This window comes from Tupaia chinensis, unplaced genomic scaffold, assembly GCF_000334495.1.
Source record: "Tupaia chinensis unplaced genomic scaffold, TupChi_1.0 Scaffold000355_1, whole genome shotgun sequence".
NCBI classification, from domain to species: domain Eukaryota; kingdom Metazoa; phylum Chordata; class Mammalia; order Scandentia; family Tupaiidae; genus Tupaia; species Tupaia belangeri.
The window spans coordinates 7,113,417-7,139,472 of NW_006159850.1; the positions used below are offsets into that span (position 1 = coordinate 7,113,417).

Genomic DNA, 26,056 nt, shown 5'->3' on the forward strand with positions numbered 1-26,056 from the left:
AACATGCCTGGGTGATGGTGCTGGGGACATAGTTTGCATTTAGTCTGGAAGGAGGAGTCCGTGCAGGTAGAGTGCAATGTGACCAGCAGGCAGAATACAGCCAGTCCCCAGCCCACTCAGGACCCTGCCCGCAGCAGCCCCTGGATCCCGGGGTGTGTTAGACAGAGGGTGACACTGTGCAGGGTGAGGTGACCCCCTTCCCACTCAGCAAGGAACCTGGCCAAAGAGATAGCAGAAGGTGCCATAGATTCAAGAAGAAAACCTTCAGAACTTCGCCAGGTACAGAGATCCAGCCTGGAGCCAGAAGAACCAAAGGTCGCTGTCTGGGCAGTCCACACAATACACAGGCCATGATCCAACACAAGGCTGGTTCTGCCTCCCTCCATGCCTGAGAAACTGCTCATGAGGGCAGTCTGTTGCTTGTAATTGGTCAAGTCTCCACAGCCCGGGGTGCTGTGTTCACACTTCAGTGATTAACAGACTTTCCTTGCTCCGAAGACAACTAATCTGGACAACCCCAGGGCTGCAGGGACTGGGAGGGTAGACGGGGAAGAGGTGGGGCAGGGACACTTGTACATGGTGGGCGCTGCTGGGCAGGAGCATCTCAGGAGGCAGAGCCCTGTGCTGGCTGCTGAAACTACAGCTCTAGGATGGGGTTAGGCCTGACCTTCGCCTGGCCAAACCTGCCTAGGTGCCATGTCTCCTGGCCACGCCCTACCCTCGTCAAGACCAAGCATGGTCCTCAGAACATTCCCACCCATTCCTGGGCCCGCCACCAGCCAACTGCAGTTTCCCTTAGGAACCTGAGTAGGGAATGGTCCATGGATTCCCAAACCTTGAAGAACACACACAGGTCTCCCAGCAGGGCGCTCCTCTCAAAGGCAAGAGAAGAGAAGAGGAAGTACCCACCACCTTCCCACAGGGCTGGCGGGGGTGCAGGGCAGCTCTTGCTAAGCCCATCTCCACACAAACCTTCCCTATCCCTCCACCCTCTAGGCCTTTTCACCGTCTGTCCTTTTCCTCCGCTGGACTCCCCATGCTAACCTAAGGAGCTCCCCCTGGTCCCTCGGAATTTAGCTCTGTCCCCAACTCCACCCCAGAGCCATTTCTTCTCTCCTGGGTGGAAGCAGCCCCACCCCATGCCCACATGCTCCTAGGCCGATTCCTGCCTGGGCTTGGTACTTCCTCTCAGGCTTGGCTACTGGACAATAAGGCCCGAGGACAGGGTCGTGTTCCTTCATCCCCGTCTCCAACGCTTGCCCGCTGCCTGGCATACAGCACGTGTTCACTAAACGCTCAGAGGGTGAAGAGCCAGATGCCACCCTCTGTGCTGGAGAAGCACAAGCAGGAGCGTGGTCTCCGTGCCAGTTTGACACTCAATGACAACACTGTGCCTCTTTACCCTGTGCATGGCAGGCACCTTTCTGGTCACCGTGCTGGTGAAGAATGCCTTCTCCAACTTGAGTTTGGAAGTCGGAAGCGTCACCATCACAGGTGAGGAGTTCCGTGAGGGGCTAGAGAACTCGTTACCAGGAGCCTGGGGCTTTCGTTTGCTTGGGGTCTTATGAGAGGCCCTTTAAAACAGGCCTCTGGCCCAGCCTCGGTGGCATCACTGTGGTGTGTGGGCCCGAGTGCTGGAGGCCACATAGCCAGCCATGGATTGGGTCCCAGGTGGCGGCAAGCACACAGCACACGCATGGATTCCTAAGATCCTGAGGAGCTGCAAGGTGAGCGGGGGCTCATGGCATGGCAGGACCCTTCCTAGGGTGCTTCTCTCTCTCTTTCTCTCTCTCATGCATGTCCACACTATCCTAAAACAAAACCAACAGAGCGCTGAATACTTAACATGTCCTACAGATACTAAGAATGCTCTGTTTACTCTAAAGAGGCCATGGTGTGTATGGTAAAACGTCCAGCCATGGACACAGAATTCCACACCAGGAGAGTTTGTATTGGTTATGGTGCTTTAGGCTGCAGGTAGCGGAGAGTCCAACCAAAGTGGTCTTGGGTTCAGGGCCTTCTTATCTCCATGAGAAAACGTAGCAGGGAGGTAAGTGATTCCAGCTGGCTCACTAGGTCAGTGAGGCCGGCAAGGACACAGGCCAGTCTCCTCTGCTTGGCCGTCCTAGGAGATTTGATCTTGTCTTTAGGCTTGTGTCTCGTGGAATCAAAATGGCTGCTGCAGTCCCAGGCACTGGAGGTCAGCCAGGCATCATACGGCAGCAAAGGAAGAGTGTTCCCACCTGAGCACTTCTTTTATTACGGGGGAAGCCCCTCCTACTAGTCCCAGAGGTCTTCCCCTCTGCTATAACAGGCCAGGGCGAGGCCACGCAGCCAGCTGTGAGGGATGCTGGGAAACGGCATCCAACATCGCAGGCTCTGTGGGAGAAGGTGGATTCTGGCTGCCAGGAGGAGGCGTGGAGTAATGGCTGTTGGGCAGCCAGCCATCGGCAGCCATCACAGAGCTTAAAGTTCCCCCTGAATGTATTTGCCAGAACTCTCCGGGTAGCAAGGGACAGACAAGCAACTCAAACGGACTCGAGGCAAAAGGAAGTGTGGCCAGCTCAGAAAAGGATAAGTTCAGCTCTTAAATATAGCTTGATCCATTGCTCAAACAATTTCTTTAGAAATATTACTCTCTTTTTCTTTTTCCTTTTCTTACTTAAGATATGGTCATCTCTCCATATCCACAGGTTCTGTGCCATGGATTCAACCTACCAGGGATTTAAAATATTTTCAAAAAAGGGACCAGCAATTAGTTGTAATGGTTATGTTGCTGGACTCCCATGTAGTTGACCGCGGTTCGAGTCCTGTACCTGATGGCTTAAACTCATGCTGGGTGTGTGTGAGTGCGTGCCCAAGATCCTGAGAGGAGAATGAAGAAGAAGGGATTGTGGCATGGCCACCCCCCTTGGGGGGTGATTTCTCACTTTCTCTCTGTCTCTCTGGCAAACGCACACACCCTACAGCAAAACCTGTCAAAAATTTTTTTTTCAAAAAACAACTGAATAAAAAAATAACCGTATAATAATAAAAGTAAACCAGGGGACCAGCAGTTAGCGTAATGGCTATGCCGCTGGACTCCCATGTAGTCTACCACGGTTCGAGCCTCGGACCTGGTGGCTTAAACTCACACCGGGCGCGTGTGCATGCATGCCCAAGATCCCGAGAGGAGAATGGAGGAAAAGGGATTGCGGCATGGCCATTCCCCCTGCGGGGTGATTTCTCGCTTTCTATCTCTCTCGCTCTCTCTCTGTCTGGCAAGCACATGTGCCCTATAGCGAAAACCTCTCCAAAGTAAATAAATAAAAGTAAACCAGAATCCAGTATAACAACTATTTACATAGGATTACCTTGTATTAGGTGATATAAGTAATCTAGAGATGATTTAAAGTATTTGGAAGACTATATAGAAGTTATATGCAAATAGTATGCTGGTTATTTTTGTTTTTTGTTTTTTTTTTGGAGGGGTTTTTGCTAGGGCACATGCGCGCTCCAGAAAGACAGAGAGACAGAAAGTGAGAAATCACCCCCCGGGGGGAGGGGATGGGCACGTTGTAATCCCTTCTCCTCCATTCTCCTCTCCGGATCTTGGGCACACACACAGTGTGAGTTTAAGTCACCAGTCAACTACATGGGAGTCCAGTGACACAGCCATCACGCCAACTGCTGGTCCCAATAGTATGCCATTTTGTATAAGGGACTTGAACACCCATGAGTTTAGATACCACAGGGAGTGCTGGAAACAATCCCCCATGGATACAGAGGGATGACTGTTTTTAATTTATGATAGGTTTATCAGGTCTGACCCTATCATAAATTGAGAAGCAGCTATAGTTTATAAGGCAATACCATAAACAACATGGTATTCTCCCCGAGCCATGAGAAATAGGAACTCCCTTTTGTTTTGTTTTTAGATGGAGAAACTAAGAGTCAGAATAACTCACTTGCCCAGGTTCACATAGCCAGTAAGAGGCCCGTAAGAGCCGTGCCGGCTTCCTTGAGCTGGCCAGAGCTGACTGTGTCCATCTCTTCTCATGCTACATTCAGTAACATCAGGTTGGTAGCTAGAGATCCACCACGATAGGAATATTTACACCACAGAAATTAACAAGTGCTAAGACCTCCTCGCCTCCCCCCTCAACTGATAGCTCCACGTTAGCAGGATACAGCTGCATCTGTCTACGCTAATCGTGTGTCTTCTCTGAACTGGCAGCTGCCTCTTGCTTATCTACCAAAAAGGTGTCTTCAGCCTAATGGCGAATATGATGGCTTTGTCTTTGACCCAGTCCCCTATGTCCTGAATGTTTGCTCTGCTCCCCCAAGTCCTTTCCAAAGACAGGCTATGCCCCGGAACATCTTTAGTATGACTCTTTGTCTTTGCCTTTTGACAACTTTTTATAATGTTTTCTACCAAATTTTAACTCCCTTGTTCCCACTGTGTTCACAGCTCCCTTTAGGCACCAAGAACCATCTGGAATGAATGCTGAGAAAAAGAATGTGAGTCTTTTTTAAAAAAAGCATTTACTTTCATAAGAAAAAGATGTCCAAGTCCTCCGTTTTAGTTTTGAGTTTTGGTTTGCTGGCACTAACAGTCAAAGCACTGGGAACCTCCCAGTTTTCTTCTGTTTGAAAAGAGGGTCAAAGGGTTGAAATCAAACAAAGCATGTTCTCTAACCCCAATAGACTTATGTTGTAAATCAATAATAAGTTCTCTAAGATATGTAGATAGCTCTTAGATATCTTGAAAATTAAACAGCGTATTTTTTAAAAAAGAAACAATAGGTGAAAGAAGAAATCATAAGGGAAAGAAAATATTTAAACTAGATAACGATAACAAAACAGTCTTTCCGAATTTGTGGGATGCAGCTAAAGCAATGCTCAGAGGGAAATTTATAGCTTTTAATGCTTTTATTTAGAAACAGACTCCTTTTCTTTAGCTTTTTGTTTGTTTGTTTGAGTTTTGCCTGTGCTCACCAGGGAGATAGAGAGACAGAAAGAGTGCGAGGAAGAAAGTATTCCCCATAGAACATATTTACACAAAATCCTTCTCCTTCCTTTCTGCATCTTTTTGGGATATTGGGCATGCACGCATGCATGCACAGGCATGTTTCTTTAGTCACTGGGTCTGGTACTCAAACCACATGATTGACTAGGTGAGGTCCAGCTGTCTTAATCACCAGGCCACAGAGCTGGCCCACATTTTTCAGTTTTTATAGGAAGACTTAGTCTTCAACTCCTGGCTGTTGGCATTGTTCACACACGCATTTATTCAATAACAAAGACTTATTGTGCATCTGCAATGTTCAAGGCTTGACATTAGGGCTGGGGATACAATGGTGAATAAATAGACATGATCCCTGCCTTCATGAAACTTGCTAGATGTGACTAACAAATTAGCATATAATTAGGAATTGTGAAAGTGTCTAACAAGAACCAATAGAGTTCAGAGATAGCAGCTAACAGAGAATAGTCTAGCAAATGTAGTCAGACAAGGTCTCTTCAGGGGTGATATTTAAGTGGGGACATGAAGCAGAACAAAAGCTGGATGGGCAGGAAGAGAAAGCCCTGAGACTGGATATGGACTGAAGTCAGATGACTGGAGCCTGGGGGAGGAGGATAGAGGCAAGTACAGAGAGATGGACAGAGACCAGAACACGCAGAGCCTTAGGTGCCAGGGCCAAGGACTTGGATTTTATTCTCAGGTATGGGAGGCCATTGGAGGTTGAATTCCACTGTAGCTTTGCACCATTCCTGAATTGACAAGCCATCTAGGCTTAAGTAAGGGGGCGCAAAGGCCACCTGGGGGAAGAAGCCCTGAACATAGGCAGCAAGGGGACGCATTCTCTATAGAAAATTTGAACACAATAATAAAATGCTCCTAGATGGGTCAGCCAGTGGCATGCTGGTTAAGGCAGCTGGATCTCACATGGCTGACTTTATGGTTTGAGTCCTGGACCCAGTGACTTGAAATAGCCTGTGTAACAAGGTCTCACCTCAATCCCAAGGATTGAAGCTTCCAGTGGTCATGTGATAGGTGGCTTTTCGATTCTTTTTTTCTTTTTCCTCTTGGCAGTAGGTGTATGCATTTGGTAGAGCAAGAGGAAGTACCTCCCTAAATGGGACGTGGTTGTCCTGTAATCCTTTTTCCTTCATCAGTCTATCTCATCCGGCTGTTTCAAGTCATTTCAAGCTGTTTAACAGGTCCCACCAGAATGTACTCCAAGAACATGACACATGCCCTGCAGAAACCTCTTCCTAGGATCCAGCAATCTCCATTGTTCCCCAGCTTTCTTCTCCTCCTTTCAGACAGTTATGGGAGCCTGACCCCTAGGAAGCTTCCTCTGACTCCCACTATCTGGTTTATGGACTTAGATGCTCTCAAACCTTCAGAGGAATATTAGCTCAGAGACTTAGAAACTGGCCAGAGGTCACAGGGCCAACGATCCACCTGAGATCTGGCTGCCCCAGGCCTGCATTCTTAACATCCTGCCTCTTCCTTCCATGCTCTCTAGTTCCCGCACCCCCTGCTGTAGCACAGTTATCACTCTGTGTTTTGATTGTTGGTTATATGCCTGTCTTTCCTACCAAACATAAGGACAGGCCTGGGTCTTATTCCTGTATCCCTCAGCATCGAGCATGGGCCCTGGCCCAAAGCAGCCCCTTTTAATGCATTTGAACCACAGCAGACCCTGCTCCGAGCAACTGGCTCTGCGTCCCCTGAGGAGAAGCCAGATGCATCAGTTCCACTCTTGGCACGGCCTGTTCTGGGGTAGAGGGTGGCACCCCACCAGTGTGACTGAGCAACTCCGGAGGGGCATCTCATCAGCTGCTGCTTTCTCTGCAGAAAGGGAAAGACTACATGGAGATGTACATTGAACCTGGTCTGTTCCTGGATCCTTTCACGACAGTGACTCTGGGCTGGCCGGATAATGACAAGGATTTAGGCTTCCAGTGGTCATGTGGTAGGTGGCAGTTGGATTCTTTTCTCTTTTTCCTCTTGGCAGTGGGTGCATGCACTTTGTAGAGAAAGAGAAAACACCTCCCAAAATGGTCATACTATAACCCCTTTTCCTTCATTCCTCCATCTCATCAAGATTTGGGGCACACACACATTTGCCTGGCATGTCTTTCAAGCTGCTGGAGCCAGGACTCAAGCCATGGCTGGCTATGTGGGATCCAGCCCTGTCTACATAGCATTCAACTGCTGCACTACGTGACCAGCCTGCGTTTGAGTTCCTGAATTGCTCTATCTCACTAAGAAGTGATGAATAAAAGTCAGATTTTTAGGGTTGTTTTTCTTAATCTTCACACTGGCATTACTTATGCCTGACACTGTGTAAATTTCACCTTCCAGAGCATACAAATTCCATGGAAATGGAAGGTTAGGGGGAGCAATGGCCTCCCACACAGACAGCAAGGAGTTACATTCTCTGTAGAGAATCTGAACACAGTAATAAAATGCTCCCAGATGGGCCAGTGGCTGGCATGGTTGTTAAGGCGGCTGGATCCCACATAGCTGACTTCATGGTTTGAGTCCTGGACCCACTGACCTGAAAAACATGCAGGGCACATGTATATGTGTGTCCAAAATCCTGAGAGGAGACTGGAGGCGATGGGATTGCAGCATAGCCATCCCTTAGGGCGTGATTTCTCGCTTTCTTTCTCTCTGTCTCTCTCTGGCAAGCGTATATATCCTAAAACAAAAATTAGAAAATTAATCAATTAAAATTAAAAATTAAACGCTCCCAGGTGAGTCTTCTTTTTTATTATCACCATGCATGGCAGTTCCAAATAGTGTCAATGATAAAGTCCTCCTCCTCCCTGGGACAGACCCTACCTTTACCCCCACTGGGAAGTGAGTCAGGCACTTCCCCACTAACCAAGATGGTGGCCAAGCACTCGTGTTTTAGAAATGGCTTTCTTCTTTCTACAGGGATGGAGCCAAGCTCCACACACACCCTTTAAAAATAAAACAAGTGCCATTCATGCTGCACGTTGCTATTGTGACCCTCTTTTTCTGTTGAATGGTATATCTTTTTTTTTTTTTTGAGAGGTTTTTGCTATAGGGAGTGTGTACTTGCCAGAAAGACAGAGAGATATAAAGCAAGAAATCACCCCCCAGGGGGGATGGCCATACCACAATCCCTTCTTCTCCATTCTCCTCTCGGGACCTTGGGCACGCACGCACATGCACCCAGCATGAGTTTAAGCCACCAGGTCCGGGACCCAAACCGCGGTCGACTACATGGGAGTCCAGCAATATAGCCATTACATTAACTGCTGGTCTCTTGAACGGTATATCTGACATGTTTTACTGTCACGGTATCTTCTTCTCCATCTCACTTTTCACAATAGCTGCACGACAGACCATCAAGTCAAGCTGATGTATGATCATTTATTCACCAGTGCCCTCTTCTTGGACATTGAGGTTCTTTTTCAGCGTTTACTTTTATAAACGATACTGGAAAGGACATCCTTATAGCTTGGTCTCAATTTACACCTGTGGTTTCTTTCATAAATAAATTTCTAGACATGGAGTAAGTGAGTCCAAAGTTGGGCAAAATTCTAAGTCTTTTTTTTTTTTTTTTTTGGAGAGGTTTTTGCTATAGGGCACGTGCGCTCGCCAGACAGAGAGAGACAGAAAGCGAGAAATCACCCCCCAGGGGGGATGGCCATGCCGCAATCCCTTCTCCTCCATTCTCCTCTCGGGATCTTGGGCATGCACACACACGCACCTGGTGTGAGTTTAAGCCACCGGGTCTGGGACTCGAACCGCGGTCAACTACATGGGAGTCCAGCGACATAGCCATTACGCTAACTGCTGGTCCCGATTCTAAGTCTTTTGATATGAATTGCCTGGTGGTCCTGACTGCCTTTGGAATAGCAGTCCTCATTCCTGCATGCCGAGGACACAAGTACAGGGTATGTGGTTGCGCAGATGTGCCCAACAAGGGTGTACTCGTGAGTGAGTGAGGACCGTATTGGAAGTGGTAGGGAATGAGTTTTGTTTTGTTTTTAAATTTGCTATAGGTCTCAAATTAAAATTAATTAATTAATTAATTTAATTATAACTTTTTTTTTTTTTAAAGTGGAGCTGGCAGGTGGTGTGGTGGTTAAGGGTGCTGGACTCCCACATGGCCAACTGCAGTTTGAGGCCCAGACCTGGTAGCTTGGTTTCTCTCTGTCTCTCTCCTCCCCTCCCCAGTCAAATTAAAATACATACATACATACATAAATAAATAAATAAAAAGTTAAATAAAATAATCCCTAAAAGAGAAAAAAATGTGCTATAGGGCATACAAAATCTCTGGAGAGTGACAATGAAGTAGGAGGAGTGGGGGACGATGACCATGCTGCAATTCCTTCTCCTCCATTCACCTCTCAGGATTTCTGGCATACATGCATGTGCCCATCATGTTTCTCAAGCCACAAGCTCTGGGACTCCAATCACACCATTGGTCATGGAGGATCCAGCCACCTTAACCATCATGCCACTGGCCGGCCCACAGAGTGAGACACTGATGGACAAATATCAGTCAACAGAGTTGAGGGCTGGTTCCATTGCAGAGCATTAATGCTTTGCTCAAGAGAAGCTAGATCCCACATGGCAGGTGAGGTTCGAATCCCAGGCCCGGTCAACTTAAAACAGGCTGGGCACATGTGCAAATGCCCAAGATCCATCAGGACTGGAGGGATTAGGTGTGAGCAGGCCCTGTGGAAGGTGCTTTTCTGTCTCTTTCTCTCTCTAGGTGTGTGTCTTTTTTTTCTCTCTCTCTGTCTCTTTCTCTCATATACAAATACACTACATGAATAAAGGGAGAAAAAGAGTTGAAGGGCGGAGGAAACAGAAACTTGGAGAGCTGCTAGCAGGAGCAGGAGATGACACACTACCTCCCAGATGGATGTGCAGTCTCTCAGGTGGTCCCAGATACCTCACAAGGACATGGGGCTGTGGACAGCCTCATCCAAATGGGGTGATGTTGCATGAGGGTGAGAAGGTGCCCCGGATGTTCCTCCTGGGCTGCAGAACCTCCTGCCCCTTGGGCCATCTGCCCTGGTCACCAGTGCAAGTGGCTGCGGTGACATCGGCCCATGCTCGTTCTGCAGGTTTGCTCGTTCTCAGGATAAACAAGCGCAGGTCGCTGTTTTCCCAGATGCATCTATCTATCTATCTATCTATCTATCTATCTATCTATCTATCTATCTACCTATCTTTCTTTCTTTCTTTCTTTCTTTCTTTCTCTCTTTCTCTCTTTCTCTCTTTTTTATTTTTATTTTTTGAGAGGTTTTTGCTATAGGGCACATGTGCTCACTAGAAAGACAGAGACAGACAGAGAGACAGAAAGTGAGAAATCACCCCCAAAAGGGGATAGCCATGCCGCAATCCCTCCTCCTCCATTCTCCTCTCAGGATCTTGGGCACGCATGCACACGTGCCTGGCATGAGTTTAAGCCACCGGGACCGGGACTTGAACCACAGTCGACTACGTGGGAGTCCAGCAACATAGTCATTATGCCAACTGCTAGTCCCCCCAGACTCATCTTTCATGGCACATTTCTGCAATCTACAAGTGACATCTTGAAAAATTCAAAAGCCCTATTTGGAGCTTCTCTTGAAAGCTCCAACCCAGTCTTTCCGGGGTTCTCGGGTGGACTGAAGTGAGCACCTGTCTTTCTCAGGGCGTTGCTGGGCCCAGTGGAGTGACTGTGTGGCGAGGAGGCTGCTTCGCACTGACCAGAGGGAGCTGGTGGTGCCTCCGTCCTGCCTGCCGCTGCCCCCTGCTGCCGTCAGCCTGCGCCTGGCTGTCCTGAGAGGCCCAGAGCTGCAGCAGGAGGCGGAGTGCTGCCTCTACGTGTCCACTCCCCTGGAACTCAGGCCTCGAGTCAGGTGGGGCGCGGGGACACACCCCAGTGTCGGCATGTGCGCGTTCCACCCACTACCGAGAGCCGCCTCAGGCCTGCACGACACAGGGGCCGGGCTTCCTGCGCTGGGCACAGCCAACCCGCATGCTCAGCGAAGGTGGACAAACCGTCAAAGGGAGGGAGCACACTTCTTTGACAGCTCTCTCCGCTCGGGCTCAGAGAATGCTTCCGGCAGGAACCAGGGCTCAGCAGAGGTGTGACCCGGAAGGGGGATGAACTTGGTCAGGGAAATGGGGCTAGAGAGGGGAGACAGGCCAAGGACAGTCAGGAGGTGAAGGGGGCCAGCCTCCTCAGGCATGGAGACGGGGAGAGGGACAGAGTAAGCAGGGCCGCCCAAGATCTGGGGTTTTCCCAGGAGCGCTATAGAGAGCCATTCAGGAGTGCTAAGCAGGGCGTCTGATCAGGTCTGGGTTCAGACGCTCCTGTGGCTGGCTGGAGGTGGCTGGTCGGAGAACAGCCAGAGGAGGGCATGAGAGGATGCAGGGAGGCCCTTGGGCTCTTGCAGAAGTCAAGATAGCGCTCAGGTAGCTTCGCCTACCAGCTGGTCCCTATAGGAAGCAGCTGGTTCACTCAGGCCCCGATTGATCAGCGGTGGCGAAGGAGCTGTTTACAGGTGTGGGCAGTGAGAAGAGAACGAACCAGGGTGATGCCGGGTGGCAACAGGGGGCGGTCATCCCACCTTTAGGACTGCAGAGATAAGGGGGGTGGTGTTCCTGGACTCCCGGGGGCTGGGGTGGTAGGGGAGGACCCTCCTACTGGGAGCTGAGACTTTGGCTGGAAGGCTAAGCCAAGGATCAATTCCGTCTCCTTGCACCCTCCAGTCCCTTATCAATGCTTGCCTTCGGCTGGTCGGTGGGTGCTGCTGGTGCAGGAGCCTGGGTGAAGCCATCCTTAGGTCAACCTCCCAGGGAGGAAGTTGGTGGAGAATAGTCCTGAGGGCAGATGGGGACACACTTGCACTAGGACAGACACGAAGTGAGAAGCAGGGAGAGTCAAAGCTAGAATGGAGAGAAGACTGAAAGGGCAGCAGGATAGATCGGGGCCAAAGCGCGCTTTCCTGGGCTCAAGGATGTGATTCAGTCATTAGGGAGGAAGCCCAGGCCTGGGGCCCAAGAGGAGCGGTTCGTGCGCCTCCGCTCACTTGGGAGTGTAGGGACACGTCTCCTGCCTCTGGGCTGGTTTGCTCTTCTGTGATGTGAGGACTCTGACTTGTCCCCGCAGGGCTGGGTGTGCACTGGGGGAGCCAATGGCGAAGGCACGTGGGCTGTGAGACCGCAGCAGTCACTCCTTACCATTCCAGCTAAAAGACTCACAGAAATTGGTCTTCGCCTATCACTTAGCCCGGGAGGCTCGGGGAGCTGAGGTGGCTTGCCGGAGTGACAGGGATAAGTGACAGGGACAGGGTTCAAGCCCAGGGCCCATCTCAGCCTCAGGCACTTTCCATGTCATGGCCCTGAGCTGTCCACAAAATGCCAATTCGTCGAGGACACGACCCACTCCAGACTGCCGACCAAGGCCACGTCCTGGGGTGGGTGGGGGCAGGGTGGCTTTTCTCTCATCTTTCCTGTGGAAAGAGGCCGTTTCCCACCTCCTCCAAGGGCTTGAGAAGCCCAGGCGGTGGTGCTTGTGCCCAGAGCGCCTCCTGCGCCGCCCTCGCTCTTCCCTCCAGCTGTGAGAAGAACTGCGGGCCGGTGAGAGCCGATGAGGACGTTCTGCTCAGGGTCGCCATGGCAGACGAGGACCTTGCCACCACGTTCAGCTGGTATTTAGATGACACCTCGTCAGGGAAGGTGAGGACACCGTGGTCACTCCAAAATGAACACTTCTGCTTCTCCCATGACCAGACCTGTGTCATGTTCCTGTGCCGCTGAGTCAGGGCTGGTCAGCTCCGCCCGGACCCTGGACAAGGGATTGGGCTGAGGGAGGGACAGTCCCTAGACAGAACTTTCAGAACTAGCCAGAAGAATGGATGCAAGGGACCAAAACCCAGGAGGAGATATCTCAGCAGGTGCTGTTGGTGCCCTTGCCAGCTATGGCATGGACGCTGGCCAACAACTGATAGATGTGGGGGTCTAACATCCCAGCCCTCACCCCCAAAAAGGCAGTTTCTGTGCAGGGACCAGGCTGAGGCTGGGCACCCCATGCCACTTCTTTCCTCCTTGCTTCCTCCTCCGCCCATTCTGCTTCCCTCCCTCTCCTCTGCTTTTCCCTGAGTGTCTCCTCTCAATCGGAACCTGGCTCGGGTTGTCTAGGGACCCCCAGCCCAGGACGAAAGCCCCAGCGAGGCTGGAGGCTGGAGGCTGGAGGCTGGGTACTCGGGCTGATGCTGTGCAAGCTAGTACCGCCTCCTTCATCAGGGACAAATCTGTAAGACGCCCAGGGCTCGGAAGCCACTGTCTTGCAGAGGTCTGCGGACCTGACGGTAGCTTCAGGCCCTGGGCGATGTTCTCTTTCAGGTGCAGCCCCTCCCGGCCACCTGCGCGCTCCAAGGGCCGTGGCCAAGTTCTCCGAGGCTGCTCCAGAGCAATGCCTCCACGCTGCTGCTCAATGGCTCCCTCCTGCAGGCCTGGGGAGAGGTCCTCCGCATCAGAGCCACAGGTGCGCACCCCCCCCCCCCCCTCCTGTCAGGGAGCCAGGGCACACCCAGAAACACTAAAGCACAGCCCATCGGGCACAGGGGACACGACCTGAGTCTGTGTGAATCCCGCCACCACCACTTTCTACCTGGAGGCTTCAGGCAAGGGATTTACCCTCTCTGTGCCTCAGAGGGTAATGAAACTGCCCACCGGCCCTGCTATGGCAGTGCACAGGGAGCACCACCACTCGGGAGGCTGGAAGCCACACGGGAGTCCGGTTTGGCTCCTGGGCCAACCTGAACACGCCCGGAGTGTGTGCATGAGCCTGGCTAATGGCGAGGCTAGGGCAGGAGGATCCTGACAGAGAAACCCTGTCAACAATACCTATCTCTGTCTCTCCCTGTCTTCTTTTCTCTCTCATGAAAGGGGAAAAAAAGCCTGCCCCAGAGCTGTCCTTGCACAGGCCCCAGGAGTAGCACAGGGTGAATGCGGGTCCTTCTTGGGGTGCAGTCCTATGTCCTGATAGCTTAGATCAGAGCTTCACACATGCAAATCAAGCCTGGTGGGAACCAGCAGATGGTGTAATGGTTATGTCGCTGACTTTCACGTTGTTGACCATGGTTCAAGACCCAGACCTGTTGGCTTAAAACTCAGGCCAGGCGCATGTGCATATGTGCCTAAAATCCCAAGAGGTGAATGGAGGAGAAGGGATTGCAGCATGGCCATTCCCCCAGTGGGGCAGGGGGTGGGGGGTGATTTTCTTGCTTTTTTTCTCTCTGTCTCTCTTTGTCTCCCTGGCAAGTGCATATATCCTACAGAAAAAAAAATTTTTTTTTTTTAATTAAAAGAAAGAAACAAGCCTGGTGCCAGCAGATGGCATGGTGGTTAATGCGCTGGATTCCCACAAGGTTGACCACGGTTTGAGTTCCAGGCCTGATGGCTGGAAGATTACACTGGGCATGTGTGTGTGTGCCCAAAATCCTGAGAGGAGAGTAGAGGAGAAGGGATTGTGACAGGCCCATCATGTTCTCTCCCTCTGTCTCTCTCTGGCGAGCACACATGTCCTATGGTAAACACCTAAAAGAAAAAATTAAAAAATAAAAAAAAGGCCCAGTGTGGGAAATGTAGATTCTCCAAAAGGAGAATCTTTGTAGGAAGGGTTCTTTAGATTCTGTATCCCCAAAGTGGCCCATAGGCCACCCAAACCCAGGTACTAGCTCACGATGCTCACCCAGGGTCCACTTCATGCCTTCTGATCGAGGACAGACCAGAGAATTAATGAACTAATTCTAATTGATGAAAATGTCCTCCATGTCCAGCTCTTCCAACTCTCTTTGAAGATCCAGGTGACCATGCCAGGTGATGTGGATTGTGGCTGCAGGCCACCAGGTGGCCCTTCATGGTGCTTCAGGGGCCTGGGAAGAGTGGAGGCCTCTGGTGGGACCAGCCTGTTCCCAGACCCCAGCTCCAGTTCTCTGGCTCAGCCATCCTGAGCACATTCTAGTTTCCAGGACTCTACGTCCCCAGGAAACCTCTGTGGGGAAGCCGTTGTCAGAAGCCCATTTTGCAGATGAAGGAATGCTTTTCAAAAAGGTCACGTGCAGGGCCACCTGGCTAGCACGCGGCGGAACTGGGATTCAAGCTCAGCTCTGTCCAGCTCTCTTCCTGTACCTCCCTGCTACTCAGAGTGAGGCCTGGGATCTCTGGCATCAGGGGAGTTGTTAGATAGGCAGATCTGGGGCTTTCCCCAGAATCTCCAGAGAAGTCTGAGTTCTGGGTTTGGAGAGGAGACTAGGAGACCCCATGATTTTGTTTGTTTGTTTTATTTTGTTTTCTCTCTCTCTCTCTCTATTTATTTATTTATTCATATATATATATATATATATTACTATAGAGTGCATGAACTCACCAGAAAGAGCAAAAAGCAAGAGAGAAAAAATGAGAAAGCACCCCCTAGGGGGACTAGCCATGCCACAAGCCCTTCCCTTTCTTTCCCCTCTCTGGATTTTAGGCATGCACGCACACACCACTTGAGAAACAGGTTTAAGACAAACTGCGCACCAGCCATGTGGGATCTAGTGCTTTGACCTCCACGCCACCTGCTGGCCCTGGAGTCCACGTGTTTAACAACCTCCTGGGGGGATGCTGTTAGGCTGTGTGACACACACGTCCCCAGCACCATCCGTCTTCCCTCATAGCACTGACTGGGCACGCCTACGGGGAGGACACCTACGTGGTCAGCACTCTGCCTCTTCCCGATGTGCCTGTCTGTGTCATCAGCCCGGAGGAGGGCACCATTCTGACAAGCTTTGCCGTCTTCTGCAACGCCTCCATGGCCTCAGGCCCCTTGGAGTTCTGCTTCTGTCTGGAATCAGGTGCCTCTCATTTCTTGGGGTCATTTTCTCTAAGACCAGGGACCTGTCTCTCTTGGGGAGCTGCAAAGAGTGTGTTCTATGTGTGAGCGAGGTTGGCATTCCCGCCCCCCCCCAAGCACAGTGGCCCAGCAATCACACCACAGAGACATGGGAAGCAGGTCCCATCAGTAGCTCTTCCACAACCGGAGGCCAAAATGACCTCTGTCCAGGCATGAGGGACATCAGAGAGCGACATGGACGAGGATGCCCAGAAGTGTGATCTTGTTGGGCCTCAAGCACAACACCACCCCCAGTACCCGCAGTCATAGAAGCCAGGACTCCTTGAAAGTCTGGAGCTGGTGAGGAAAGCAGAGATGGTCAGATCCACAGAACTGCCAAAACTTGGCCATCGCTGCTTTGCAACTGCGGGAGCCTGGATGTGTCCTGAGCTAATCGCTGTGTTTGTTGCTCTTCTCCTTCCTCTCCTTTCCTATTTTTCTCTTCCTCCTCCTCCTCCTCCGGGCCCCCTTCTTTCTTTTCTTCTTTTTGTAATTTGATTTACCTTGAATTGCAAACACAGAAAATGTAAATAGGGGATTTTTTTCCTGCACTTTTCCTTGGATTTTGGAATTAATTAATTAATAATTATTAGCTATATAAATGTAAAATATAAGTATATAATATAAATATAGAAATCATTAATAAATTAACCCAAGCTACAGCAACCTGCGGTTCCATACCGAGGACAGGGAATCAGTGTGTAGGGCTGTCTCCTCCCTGATGGTACAGAGCCCCATGGGCCTGTCACAGCTTCCAGAGCTGTGACCTGTGTCCTCATGTCCAGGCTCTGCCTGGGGGGCCTATGGTCTCCCTGGGGCTTGGCAATGCTCCCCTGTCTGTTCAAATTCAATTTTCCAGGTCCCTGCCTACACTGTGGTCCGGAACCTGCCCTCCCATCCGTCTATCTGCCACTCGGAGAAGAACACAATGACTTTGTCCTGACAGTGGTCATTTCAGTCACCAATCATGCGGGAGACAGGCAGCAGACACATGCAGTGGTTAAGGTGGGTGGTGCTGGTGGCCACTGTTTCTTCACTAAAAATCCTCTTGGGACCAGCAGACGGTGTAACGGTTACGTCACTGAACTCCCATATAGTCTACTGCAGTTTGAGTCCTGGACCTGGAGGCTTAAAGCAGTGCCTGGGGGACCAGCAGATGGGGCAGTGGCTGGGGTGCTAGACTCCCCACATGGCCAACGGTGGTTTGTGTACTGGACCTTGCAGCTTGCTTTCTTACTTTCCCTTTCTCTCTCTCTCTGGTCAAATTAAAAAATAATCATGATAACAAATAAAGTAAAATAAATCATTCTTAAAAAAAAAACCTAACACTGGCCACATGTGTGTGTGCCTAAAATCCCAAGAGGAGAATGGAGGAGAAAGAATTGCAGCGTGGCCATCCCCCCTGGAGACGTTATTTCTTGCTTTCTGTCTCTGTCTTTCTGTCTTTCTGGGAAGTGCTCATAGCCTGTAGCATAAATCTGAAAAAAGAAAAAATAAAGGAAGGAAGGAAGAGAGAGAGAGAGAGAGGAAGGAAGGAAGGAAGGGAGGGAGGGAGGGAGGAAGGAAGGAAGGAAGGAAGGAAGGAAGGAAGGAAGGAAGGAAGGAAGGAAACATCGTGACCCATCCACACCTCACCGAAACAGTGGCTGGACAGATAAATCACCTGTTCTTTCAGGTATTCAAATGAGTGTGTGAGATATTGACAGAACATCCATATGTGCCAGTGCTGAGGTTGTAACTGGATGCCTGGACTAGGCTGTCACTGTAGACCTTTTTGTTGGTTGGCTTTGTTTGTGGTGAGTGATGTTTTGAACAGGGCCTCACCGCGTGGCAATCCTGCATAGCTGGGATGACAGCTGCGTACCACCATGCAGGGCTTTTTAGTATGGGCCGGAGGGTGAATGTGGGCTTCCCATATGACCTCAGCCTAGCAAGCAGCAGCATCCGTGGCTGGTCCACTTCGTGGCTCTTATGACTCAGTGGGCAGAATTGGAGCAGGGTGTGGGAACTGGGGCCGCGGGTGGAGCCAGAGGGCCCAGGCAGCAGCTAGGCCAGTGCCTCCTGAGGGTTCAGAGGAAGGGCGACCAGATCAGCCAACAAGGATGAGGCAGAGCCGGGGTAAAGTCCCAAGGGTGGAGGGGCTATGAGAGGAGAAGCTGTGATTGGCTGGGTTGCCCAAGGCTCGGTTGTGGTGGCTGTCGGCTGCCCGATGGGTCCAAGCGGATCTGCTGTCCTCAGGAAGCCTGAGAGCCCCTGGGCCAGGCCAAAGGCCTCCAGGCCCACACTGGTCTACCGCAAGTAGACCCAGGGTCTGGAACAATGGCCACCGAGGACACTTCTGGTTTCCTCCCTAGGTGGGACTCGGAGACGCACGTGTGGAAGATGTGGCATTCCAGGCTGCCGTGTCGGAGAAGATCATGGCCGCCCTGCACAGTGCACGAGGGCCTGAGTGCCTCCTCCAGCTGGCCAGGTCCGTGAACTCCGCGCTCACCTGGGAGCTCCAGGGCCCGGCCTCGGGGGAGCCACCGAGAGCAGACGCCAGACAGAAGGTGCTTGACGCGGGCTCCCTCTGTACCTTCCAGGGTCCCGGCTCTGCATGCAGCCGGCTGGGGCATGGGGCGGGCTTCAAGGGTCCGTGGTGATGTCTACCAAGTAACCGATGTCACCCCCTTCTCTGGTCCCTTTGGTGAGTGACATCAAGTGAAGAAAGTGCTTTCTTTGTGGTCACCTCTTTCTTGCTCCCCTCAGGGAGTCTCGGGCTTCCGGGACTGAAAGGCACTAAGAGCATCTCTCTGTGTAGGAAGATGACAAAATCGGGGCCCCGAGGAGAGAAGTGACATGGTTTAGGTCACTGAGTTCTGGTTTAGGGTTAGACTTTGGATGTGTCCCAGCTGTATTGTCACCAGCCAGTGACTGGCCCCCTGTAAGCCTGGGTTCCCCGTGTGGAGAACAGAGACGATACCGTTATGTGCCTTGTAAAGTTGTGATGAGAGGCAGATAGGGTTTGCAATCACTGCAGCTAAAAGTCGAACCACATGAAATGGCCAACATTAGATTAGTTTAGCAACAAAAACGGGCATGTCATGTGCTATAATCTATTTTTTAAAGAGATTTTTGCTGAAGGGTGTATCGTGCTGGCCAGAGAAACAGAACGAGACAGAGAGACAGAAAGTGAGAAATTACCCCCTTGGAGAATGGCCACACCTCAGTCCTTTCTCCTCCATTTCCCTCCTGGGATTTTGGGCATGAACACACACGTGCCTGGGGTGAGTTTCAAGCCGCTGGGTCTGGAATTGTGATTGGCCATGTGGGAGTCCAGCACCTTAACCACTATGCCACCTGCTGGCCCCACAACCTAATATTATAAACAACCGTTGTAAAACAAATAAAACATGTCATGTGTGCATGTACACACATGCACCTCTGCTAGGATGAGAACAAGAAAGACCGCCGTCCCCTAAAGATTTTCACAAAATTCCTCAGCGCAATGTTGAACTCCTGGGAGGCGCGGCACCCCACACAGCGGCTGTTGTAGTTGTTGCTACAGAGAAGTAACGAACATGCACTGAGCATCTTCTCTGTGCTCCCAGGCCCTGCACTAGGGCTTCCTGGTTGTGTGACCCCATTACAGCCCTGGGAGGTAAAGGGTGAGGTCCCATCTATGCCCTCGATGTGGAAATGGAGGGAAGAGTCATCCATGTGTCTGGTAAGGGATGGAGACCAGGTTCAAACCCAGCCGGCTCTCTCCCGTCTACCACCAGCCCTCTCACCCCAGCCCTTTGCTTCACATCAGCCTCTCCCCCCGTACACACACACGCACACACAAACACATGCACACATGCACACACGCACCCCCTGGCTCTGTTCTTGTATGTTCACCCTGCGTTGTACAAAGGGCAAGCTTCTCTCTGACCTCCTGTGGTTCCCACACACAGACTTTGCAGCCTGACCCAAGGTTCCCGAAGAGATGGCAGGTCCTGGCAGCAGAGAGGGGTCAAATTCTCACAAACTCTCTGCGAATATCTTCTGTGTTGGGAAGAGTGTGAGCAGGGCTCAGGGAACAAATGACAGTGCTTAGGACCCCAGGGCTCAGCACGAGTGACCTAAGCCAGAGTGGGCGACTTCGTGTGGGGTAGGCTTCCTCCTTGCTGGGAGGGCCTGACAGAATGAGTCCTTCCAGCTCTCTCCCCACCCTCTTGTCTCCTGATGGGTGGCTCCATTGGCTAGAGAACCGGGAGCCAGAGACCGCCCCACACAGGCAGCCTCCAGGAGCTAGGGAAGGGTAGTGAGGATGGAGGGAGGAGCTGCGAGACAAACGTGAGACCAACCACCTGTTATCTGAGTTCTCTGGAACATTCTGAGGAGAGTCCCCCAATGTCCTGGCCTATCTACAGCCTGAATGCTCCTGAGCTGATGGCCGACACATTCTAACTCTGCTGTGCCTTGAAAGACCATTAGGCTCAGCAGGCCGGGAAGTAGGCTGTGCAGTGAGAGCGACTGCTCGTGTGTGTGTGTGTGTGTGTGCATGTGTGAGAGAGCGAGAGAGCACTAGAGCACTAATGCCATGATCTGAGCCAGGTCTAGCTACTTACATCTGAGTTCAAGTAAATTAAAATTACAGACCAGCCATATGGCCTGGCGGTTAAGGGAGCTGGCTCCTACATGGCCGACTACAATGAGTCAAGTCTCAGAAAGACATGCCAGGCACATGTGCACGCATGGCCAAAATCCTGGAAGGAGGGGGAGATGGAGAAGCTTCATCATGACCCATGTGATGTTTCCTCATTCTCCCTTTCTCTGTTGAATGCACATGACTTCTAACAAATTAAAAAAAAAAAAAGGTGAAATACAAAATATATGGTTTTTTTATTTTTTTATTTATTCATTCATTTATTTTAATTTGGCCAGAGAGAGACACAGAGAGCAAGAGAGAGGGAAAGTGAGAAAGCAAGCCACCAGGTCCGGGACTCAAACCGTGGTTGGTTATGTGGGAGTGTCCAGTGCCTTAACTACCATGCCACCTGCTGGTCCCGCATGCCACTTGCATTCTCTCCCCCTTGGTAAGTTTATCCCTTTTTTTTTTAGAGAGAGAGAGAAAGAGATTTTTGCTATAGGGTGCGTGTGCTCGCTGGAGAGACAGAAAGACAGAAAGTGAAAAATCACCCCTCAAGGGAATGGCTGCACCACAATCCCTTCTCCATTCTCCTCTTGGGAGGAGATGTATACACAAACACCCAATGTGAGTTTTAAGCTGCAGGGTCTGGGACTTGAACTACAGTTGACTATGTGGGAGTCCAGTGATATAACCATTATGCCATCCTCTCATTCCATGTTATTATTATCATTTTAGTCTGACCAAAGAGAGAGAAAAAAGGAGGGAAAGGGAAAATAAGAAAGCAAGCTGCCAGGTCTGGAACTCAAACCACAATCAGCCATGTGCAAGTCCAGTGCCTCAAGGACCACACCACCTGCCGGCTTCCTCCCAAAAATAAACAAACAAACTACACACACACACACACACACACACACACACACACACATACATATGCGTGTATATATGCCATCTCTTTGGAGCCCCCTCTGACTCTTACCCACCTGTTAACCCAGGATAATCTCCCCATCTCAACGTCCTCAACTTAATCAAATCTCCAAAGTGCTCTTGCCAAGTGTAATTTTCATGTGAGGTGACATTTATGCAGGTTTTGGACATTAGGACGTGGGCATCTTGGGAGGCTGTTATCCCATCGAACTCACGGGAGGCAGACGGAGTCTTGGGGCTCGGAGAGCCCCAGGTGAGCCTGTTTGGGCCCCTGACCCCACACCTTCCCAAGAGAACTCCTTGGGCCCCTGGAGTTGCATTTCCTCCCCGCCTTTCTCCCCTGCCAAGGTCAGAGAGCATGTGCTGGGGGCGCTGTCCACCATTGCCCCCAGCCTGGAGGACTTGAGGATGGTGCAGGGGCTGGCCGAGGTGCTGACAGAGGTGACCCAGAGCAGCCAGGAGCTCACGCCCTTGGCCCGGGTAAGTAGCTCCACCTGCTGGGCTGGGCCACAGCACACACCCCTTCACAGCGGGTGGGCGGCAACCCAGCTGGATAGGGCACGGGGGCCTCACTCCTGGGCTCACCTAGGGCTGCCAAGGCCTCTGCCCTCTTCTTTCCAAGGTCTCACATGGGTGGCACAAGGGAAGGGACCTTGGCAGCCCCCTGTGTTTCATGCTGGGGGTGTTATATCCACCCATCCCTCCATCCACCTCCACTCACCCCTCATCCAGCCATCCACCTGTACATTCTCCACCTGCCTCTGTCCTGCTCGCTCCACCGTGGCCCTGTCCCTTGAGTGGCACAGGACACACCAAGCAGGGACTCATGTGCTTTTCCTTCTCCATTGGGCGAGCCAGTGGGAGGCCAGCCGGGCTCTGCAGCACGCCAGTGAGGCTCTGTTAGCAGTGAGTGCTGAAGCCCGTTCTGAGAACCAGAGGCACCAGGCGGCCACCACGGCCCTGTTTCAGGCTGTGGGCAGCGTGCTGGAAGCTTCCCTGCATGGTGGACTGGAAAAGCCCATGGGGGCCAACAGTAGCCAGGTGGGTCCCAGGCTAGCTGCAGACCTCAGGAGGGCACTGAGGCACAGAGCTTCAAGGCTGCCAGGGAGCTGAAAGTGAAGGGCCAGAGAGCACAGCTCCCGGGAGGCAGTGAGGTGTAGCAGGCAGCGTGCAGACTCTGACCAGGCAGCCTCAGTTCGAAACCTGCTCAGTCCTGGGGGCCCCAGCACCCCTGAGGGGCACCATGACTCCCCACAGCACTTTGTCCTACGGGACCATTATCTCTTCAGGAAGTTCTGAAACACACACACACGTGCACACACTCAGTCGTGTGCTCACATACATTCAGACACACTTGAATACCCACTCATGCCCCTCACACGTCACACACAGTTGGTTACACTGACACATAATCACACACGCTCACTCACACATTCAAACTCACACACTAAAGGCACACACTCACACCTACCCTCAAGCACACACTCTTGCACACACACAGACATGCATTTACATTCGTACATCTTCACACATGACCATACACTCACACTCTCACTCACACAAATATATACACAGTTGCATGTTCCATGATCACAAAATCACCTATGCACACTCACACACCTTCACTGACTTTTTTTTTTTGGAGAGGTTTTTGCTATAGGGCGCGAGCACTCGCCAGAAAGACAGAGACAGACAGACAGAAAGCGAGAAATCCCCCCCCAGGGGGTTGGCCATGCCGCAGTCCCTTCTCCTCCATTCTCCTCTCGGGATCTTGGGCACGCATGCACATGTGCCCGGTGTGAGTTTAAGCCACCGGGTCCAGGACTTGAACCGCAGTCCACTAGATGGGAGTCCAGTGACATAGCCGTTATGCTAACTGCTGGTCCCACATTCACTGACACTTGTACACCCAATCCACACTTACATTCCCTCATAGACACACATTCACACAGACACATGCACACACACACACGCAAATTATCCACACATAGTAATGGACTCTCACGCACGAACACACGAACTGTGCCCTAACAGGGACCCTGCCAACATCGGCCCCTTCTGGGCCCACACGCCAGCCTCGTGTCAGGAGGCCCGTTGATCTGGGGTGGATAGGGCGGGGCCTGCCCAGGTGACCCTGTGAGATGGCTCTGCCTGCAGCTCCCCGTCTCTAGAGAGAGGCTGGGCTTGGGTGGGAGGCAGCAGAGAGGTGTGGCCTATGGCTCTGTGTGGGGGCTGTGGGGCCAGATGCTCCCATTGGTCTGGCCCTTCCCCCTGTCAACATGTGGCCGCCGCCTCACCTCTCCTCTCTGGTCTCCCTTTGTCCATCTGCCAAGTGGACACAGGAAAGCTCCTGCCTCGTGGAGTTGTGAGAGATGAGAGGGTTGGCAAGCCAAGCGTTTGGAGTCCACAAGTGTGGACTCTCACCATGACACGCGAGGCTGTCCCCTTCCCTCCTCTGCTCTCCCTGTCCCTGGGAGGGTCCCCAGCCTGGGGATGGCAACCCAAGGCAGGGCAGGGAGGCATCCATGCAGTGCTTGATTTCTTTTCCAGATGGACCCACTGCCCCAGCTGCTCGGGGCTGTAGAGCACGTGCAGACGGCCCTCCTGCTCAGGAGACTGCCCGGGGGCCTGCCGGCCACCTTGACCACCACCTCCATCTCTGTGTATGCCAACAGGTAGCTCCCCAGCCTCGCTCATTCCACACCCACATCCTAAGAGCCCAGATAGGCAGAGCCCAGGCGAAGGGGAAGCTTGGGCCCAGACTTTGTGGGTCCATCTGGACTGCCCCACGCTTTGCTCTGCTGCGTCTCTGTGTGGCATGAGTGCCCCACTGGTGCCAGAGCCACCTGCAGAGGCCACAGTGAAGCTGTGCAGGCGGGTGACGGCCTGAGCAGAGGGACCAGCACTCCGCTGACCACAGTGCAGTGTCTGGCCTGCCCATTGCTCTGTGGCCTGTGCAGTTCCAGATGTACTTGCCTGGGGCTTGTCTGCAGAGCACTGGCCCCAGGGCACTGACCCAGGGCTTGGAGGCCTTCCACCTTTTGTTCCTCCTCTAAACAGGCGCTGTGGGGACCCACTGCACAGAACCTGGGCCTTGTTCCCCCTGCCAGAGCTGCCCACTTGGGTCCCTGGGACAGTTTCCCAAAGCAGCGTCTTGATCAGAGTGCAGATCCGAAACCAAGTTCTCAGTCTAGTCAAGGTCAAGGGCAGGAAAGATGGGTTAGGAGCCCAGGACGTCAGATGCCACACTAGGTCAGGGGTGAACTGGAGAAACACCTACATCCCAGTTGGTCTATTCATTCAGCGAGACATTGGCTGACCACCTACTATGTGGCCAGCCCCGTTCCAGGCACCAGGCACCAGGCACAGCCCTGTGCTCATGGTGGCTTCGACCCATACAGACCATCAGTCATCAGGCTCTAGCCCCAATCCAATGGCGATGAGCTGGGGGTTGTCTTTGAATACTGATTTCCTCCTCTCTGCACTTCTGTCCACCCCTGTGGCCAGAATACAGCCCTGGGGCTGGCGAGGCTCTGTGCATATCGCTGCTGCTGGCTCTGCGACCTTCACTCTGCCTGCTGCTGCCTCCCTTGGCCCTGTGGGGAATGGCCAGGAGCCTGTGGACCTAAGGGTAAGGACAGTCCCTTCTGGTTTGCAAAGCGCTTTCATGGCATGCCCTGCATGTGTTGATGGCAGCCTGGTTGATTTGGCAGTATTGTTGCGCACATTCAGCAGGTGAGGCCAGTGACCTGCCAAAGCCACAAGGAAGTGGCACCGCTGGGATTTGAACCCAGAACTGAATCTCAACTCCATCCTCTTTCCCCAACAGCCTGGGTCACCTTGTCACTGGGAATAATGCTTTCTAGGTGTTTATTTCCTGGTTTAGTTCCATAGCTAGGAAATGGCAGCACACTGCCTGTTGACCCCTGAGCCCCAGTGAAAGTGGACAAGTGTCTTCCTCTTAGAGATGTGTTGGCTTTGGGAAGGAAAACAGGACGGTTCTACATTCCAGCAACTGCTCGGCCAGAGCAAGCCGATGTGGGTTCCCTGGGGCCGGCTCTCTGAGGCTGCAGCCCTGAAGGGCAGAACCAGCCGTGGCTGAAGGCGGGGAACCCATGTATCCCACAGGGCAAGGGCTGCTCTCCTGTCCTGTCTCGGGGCCTCAGCGTTTATAGGGACCTGCTCGCCTTCCAGCCCCGGGGCCTCGCCGATGCTCCTTGCTCTCACTTTCAGATGATGAGTTTCCCAAGGAGCCCTTTTCCAGCCTGTGGTCACTTCAATGTCAGTGGAACTGTCGGTGGCCTCCATCTGACCAGCCCTCGCGGACAGCCCATACCCGTGAAGAATCTGTCAGAGAATATCGAGGTAGATGTCGAGAGTGTCACCTAGGTGGCATTTTTGTCTTCCTTTTCAGCTTTGTTGGGATCAAAAATTGACCAGTTATGGGAACCAGCAGTTAGCGTAATGGCTATGTCACTGGACTCCCACGTAGTCGACCGCGGTTCATGTCCCGGACCCGGTGGCTTAAAACTCACGCCGGACGCATGTGCGTGTGTGCCCAAGATCCCAAGAGGAGAATGGAGGAGAAGGGATTGCGGCATGA

At 52.1% G+C, this 26,056-nt stretch overlaps 1 protein-coding gene across 2 annotated transcripts in view; it reads left to right on the forward strand.

Moving 5' to 3' along the window:
- LOC102485030 (polycystin-1-like protein 2) overlaps nt 1–26,056 on the forward strand; it is a 98,763-nt gene that overhangs the window by 18,704 nt on the left and 54,003 nt on the right. Inside the window, exons 9-22 of one of the 2 annotated variants that reach the window (XM_006152588.3) lie at nt 1,417–1,494; nt 4,451–4,500; nt 6,848–6,965; nt 10,683–10,890; nt 12,595–12,715; nt 13,382–13,523; nt 15,700–15,876; nt 16,774–16,919; nt 18,269–18,463; nt 21,802–21,933; nt 22,312–22,494; nt 24,004–24,128; nt 24,961–25,084; nt 25,687–25,818. In XM_006152588.3, the coding sequence (XP_006152650.1) occupies nt 1,417–1,494; nt 4,451–4,500; nt 6,848–6,965; nt 10,683–10,890; nt 12,595–12,715; nt 13,382–13,523; nt 15,700–15,876; nt 16,774–16,919; nt 18,269–18,463; nt 21,802–21,933; nt 22,312–22,494; nt 24,004–24,128; nt 24,961–25,084; nt 25,687–25,818 (1,931 nt within the window). Of the gene's footprint in view, nt 1–1,416; nt 1,495–4,450; nt 4,505–6,847; nt 6,966–10,682; nt 10,891–12,594; nt 12,716–13,381; nt 13,524–15,699; nt 15,877–16,773; nt 16,933–18,268; nt 18,464–21,801; nt 21,934–22,311; nt 22,495–24,003; nt 24,129–24,960; nt 25,085–25,686; nt 25,819–26,056 lie in introns of both variants that reach the window. The other variant, XM_006152589.3, reaches the window with a different exon arrangement.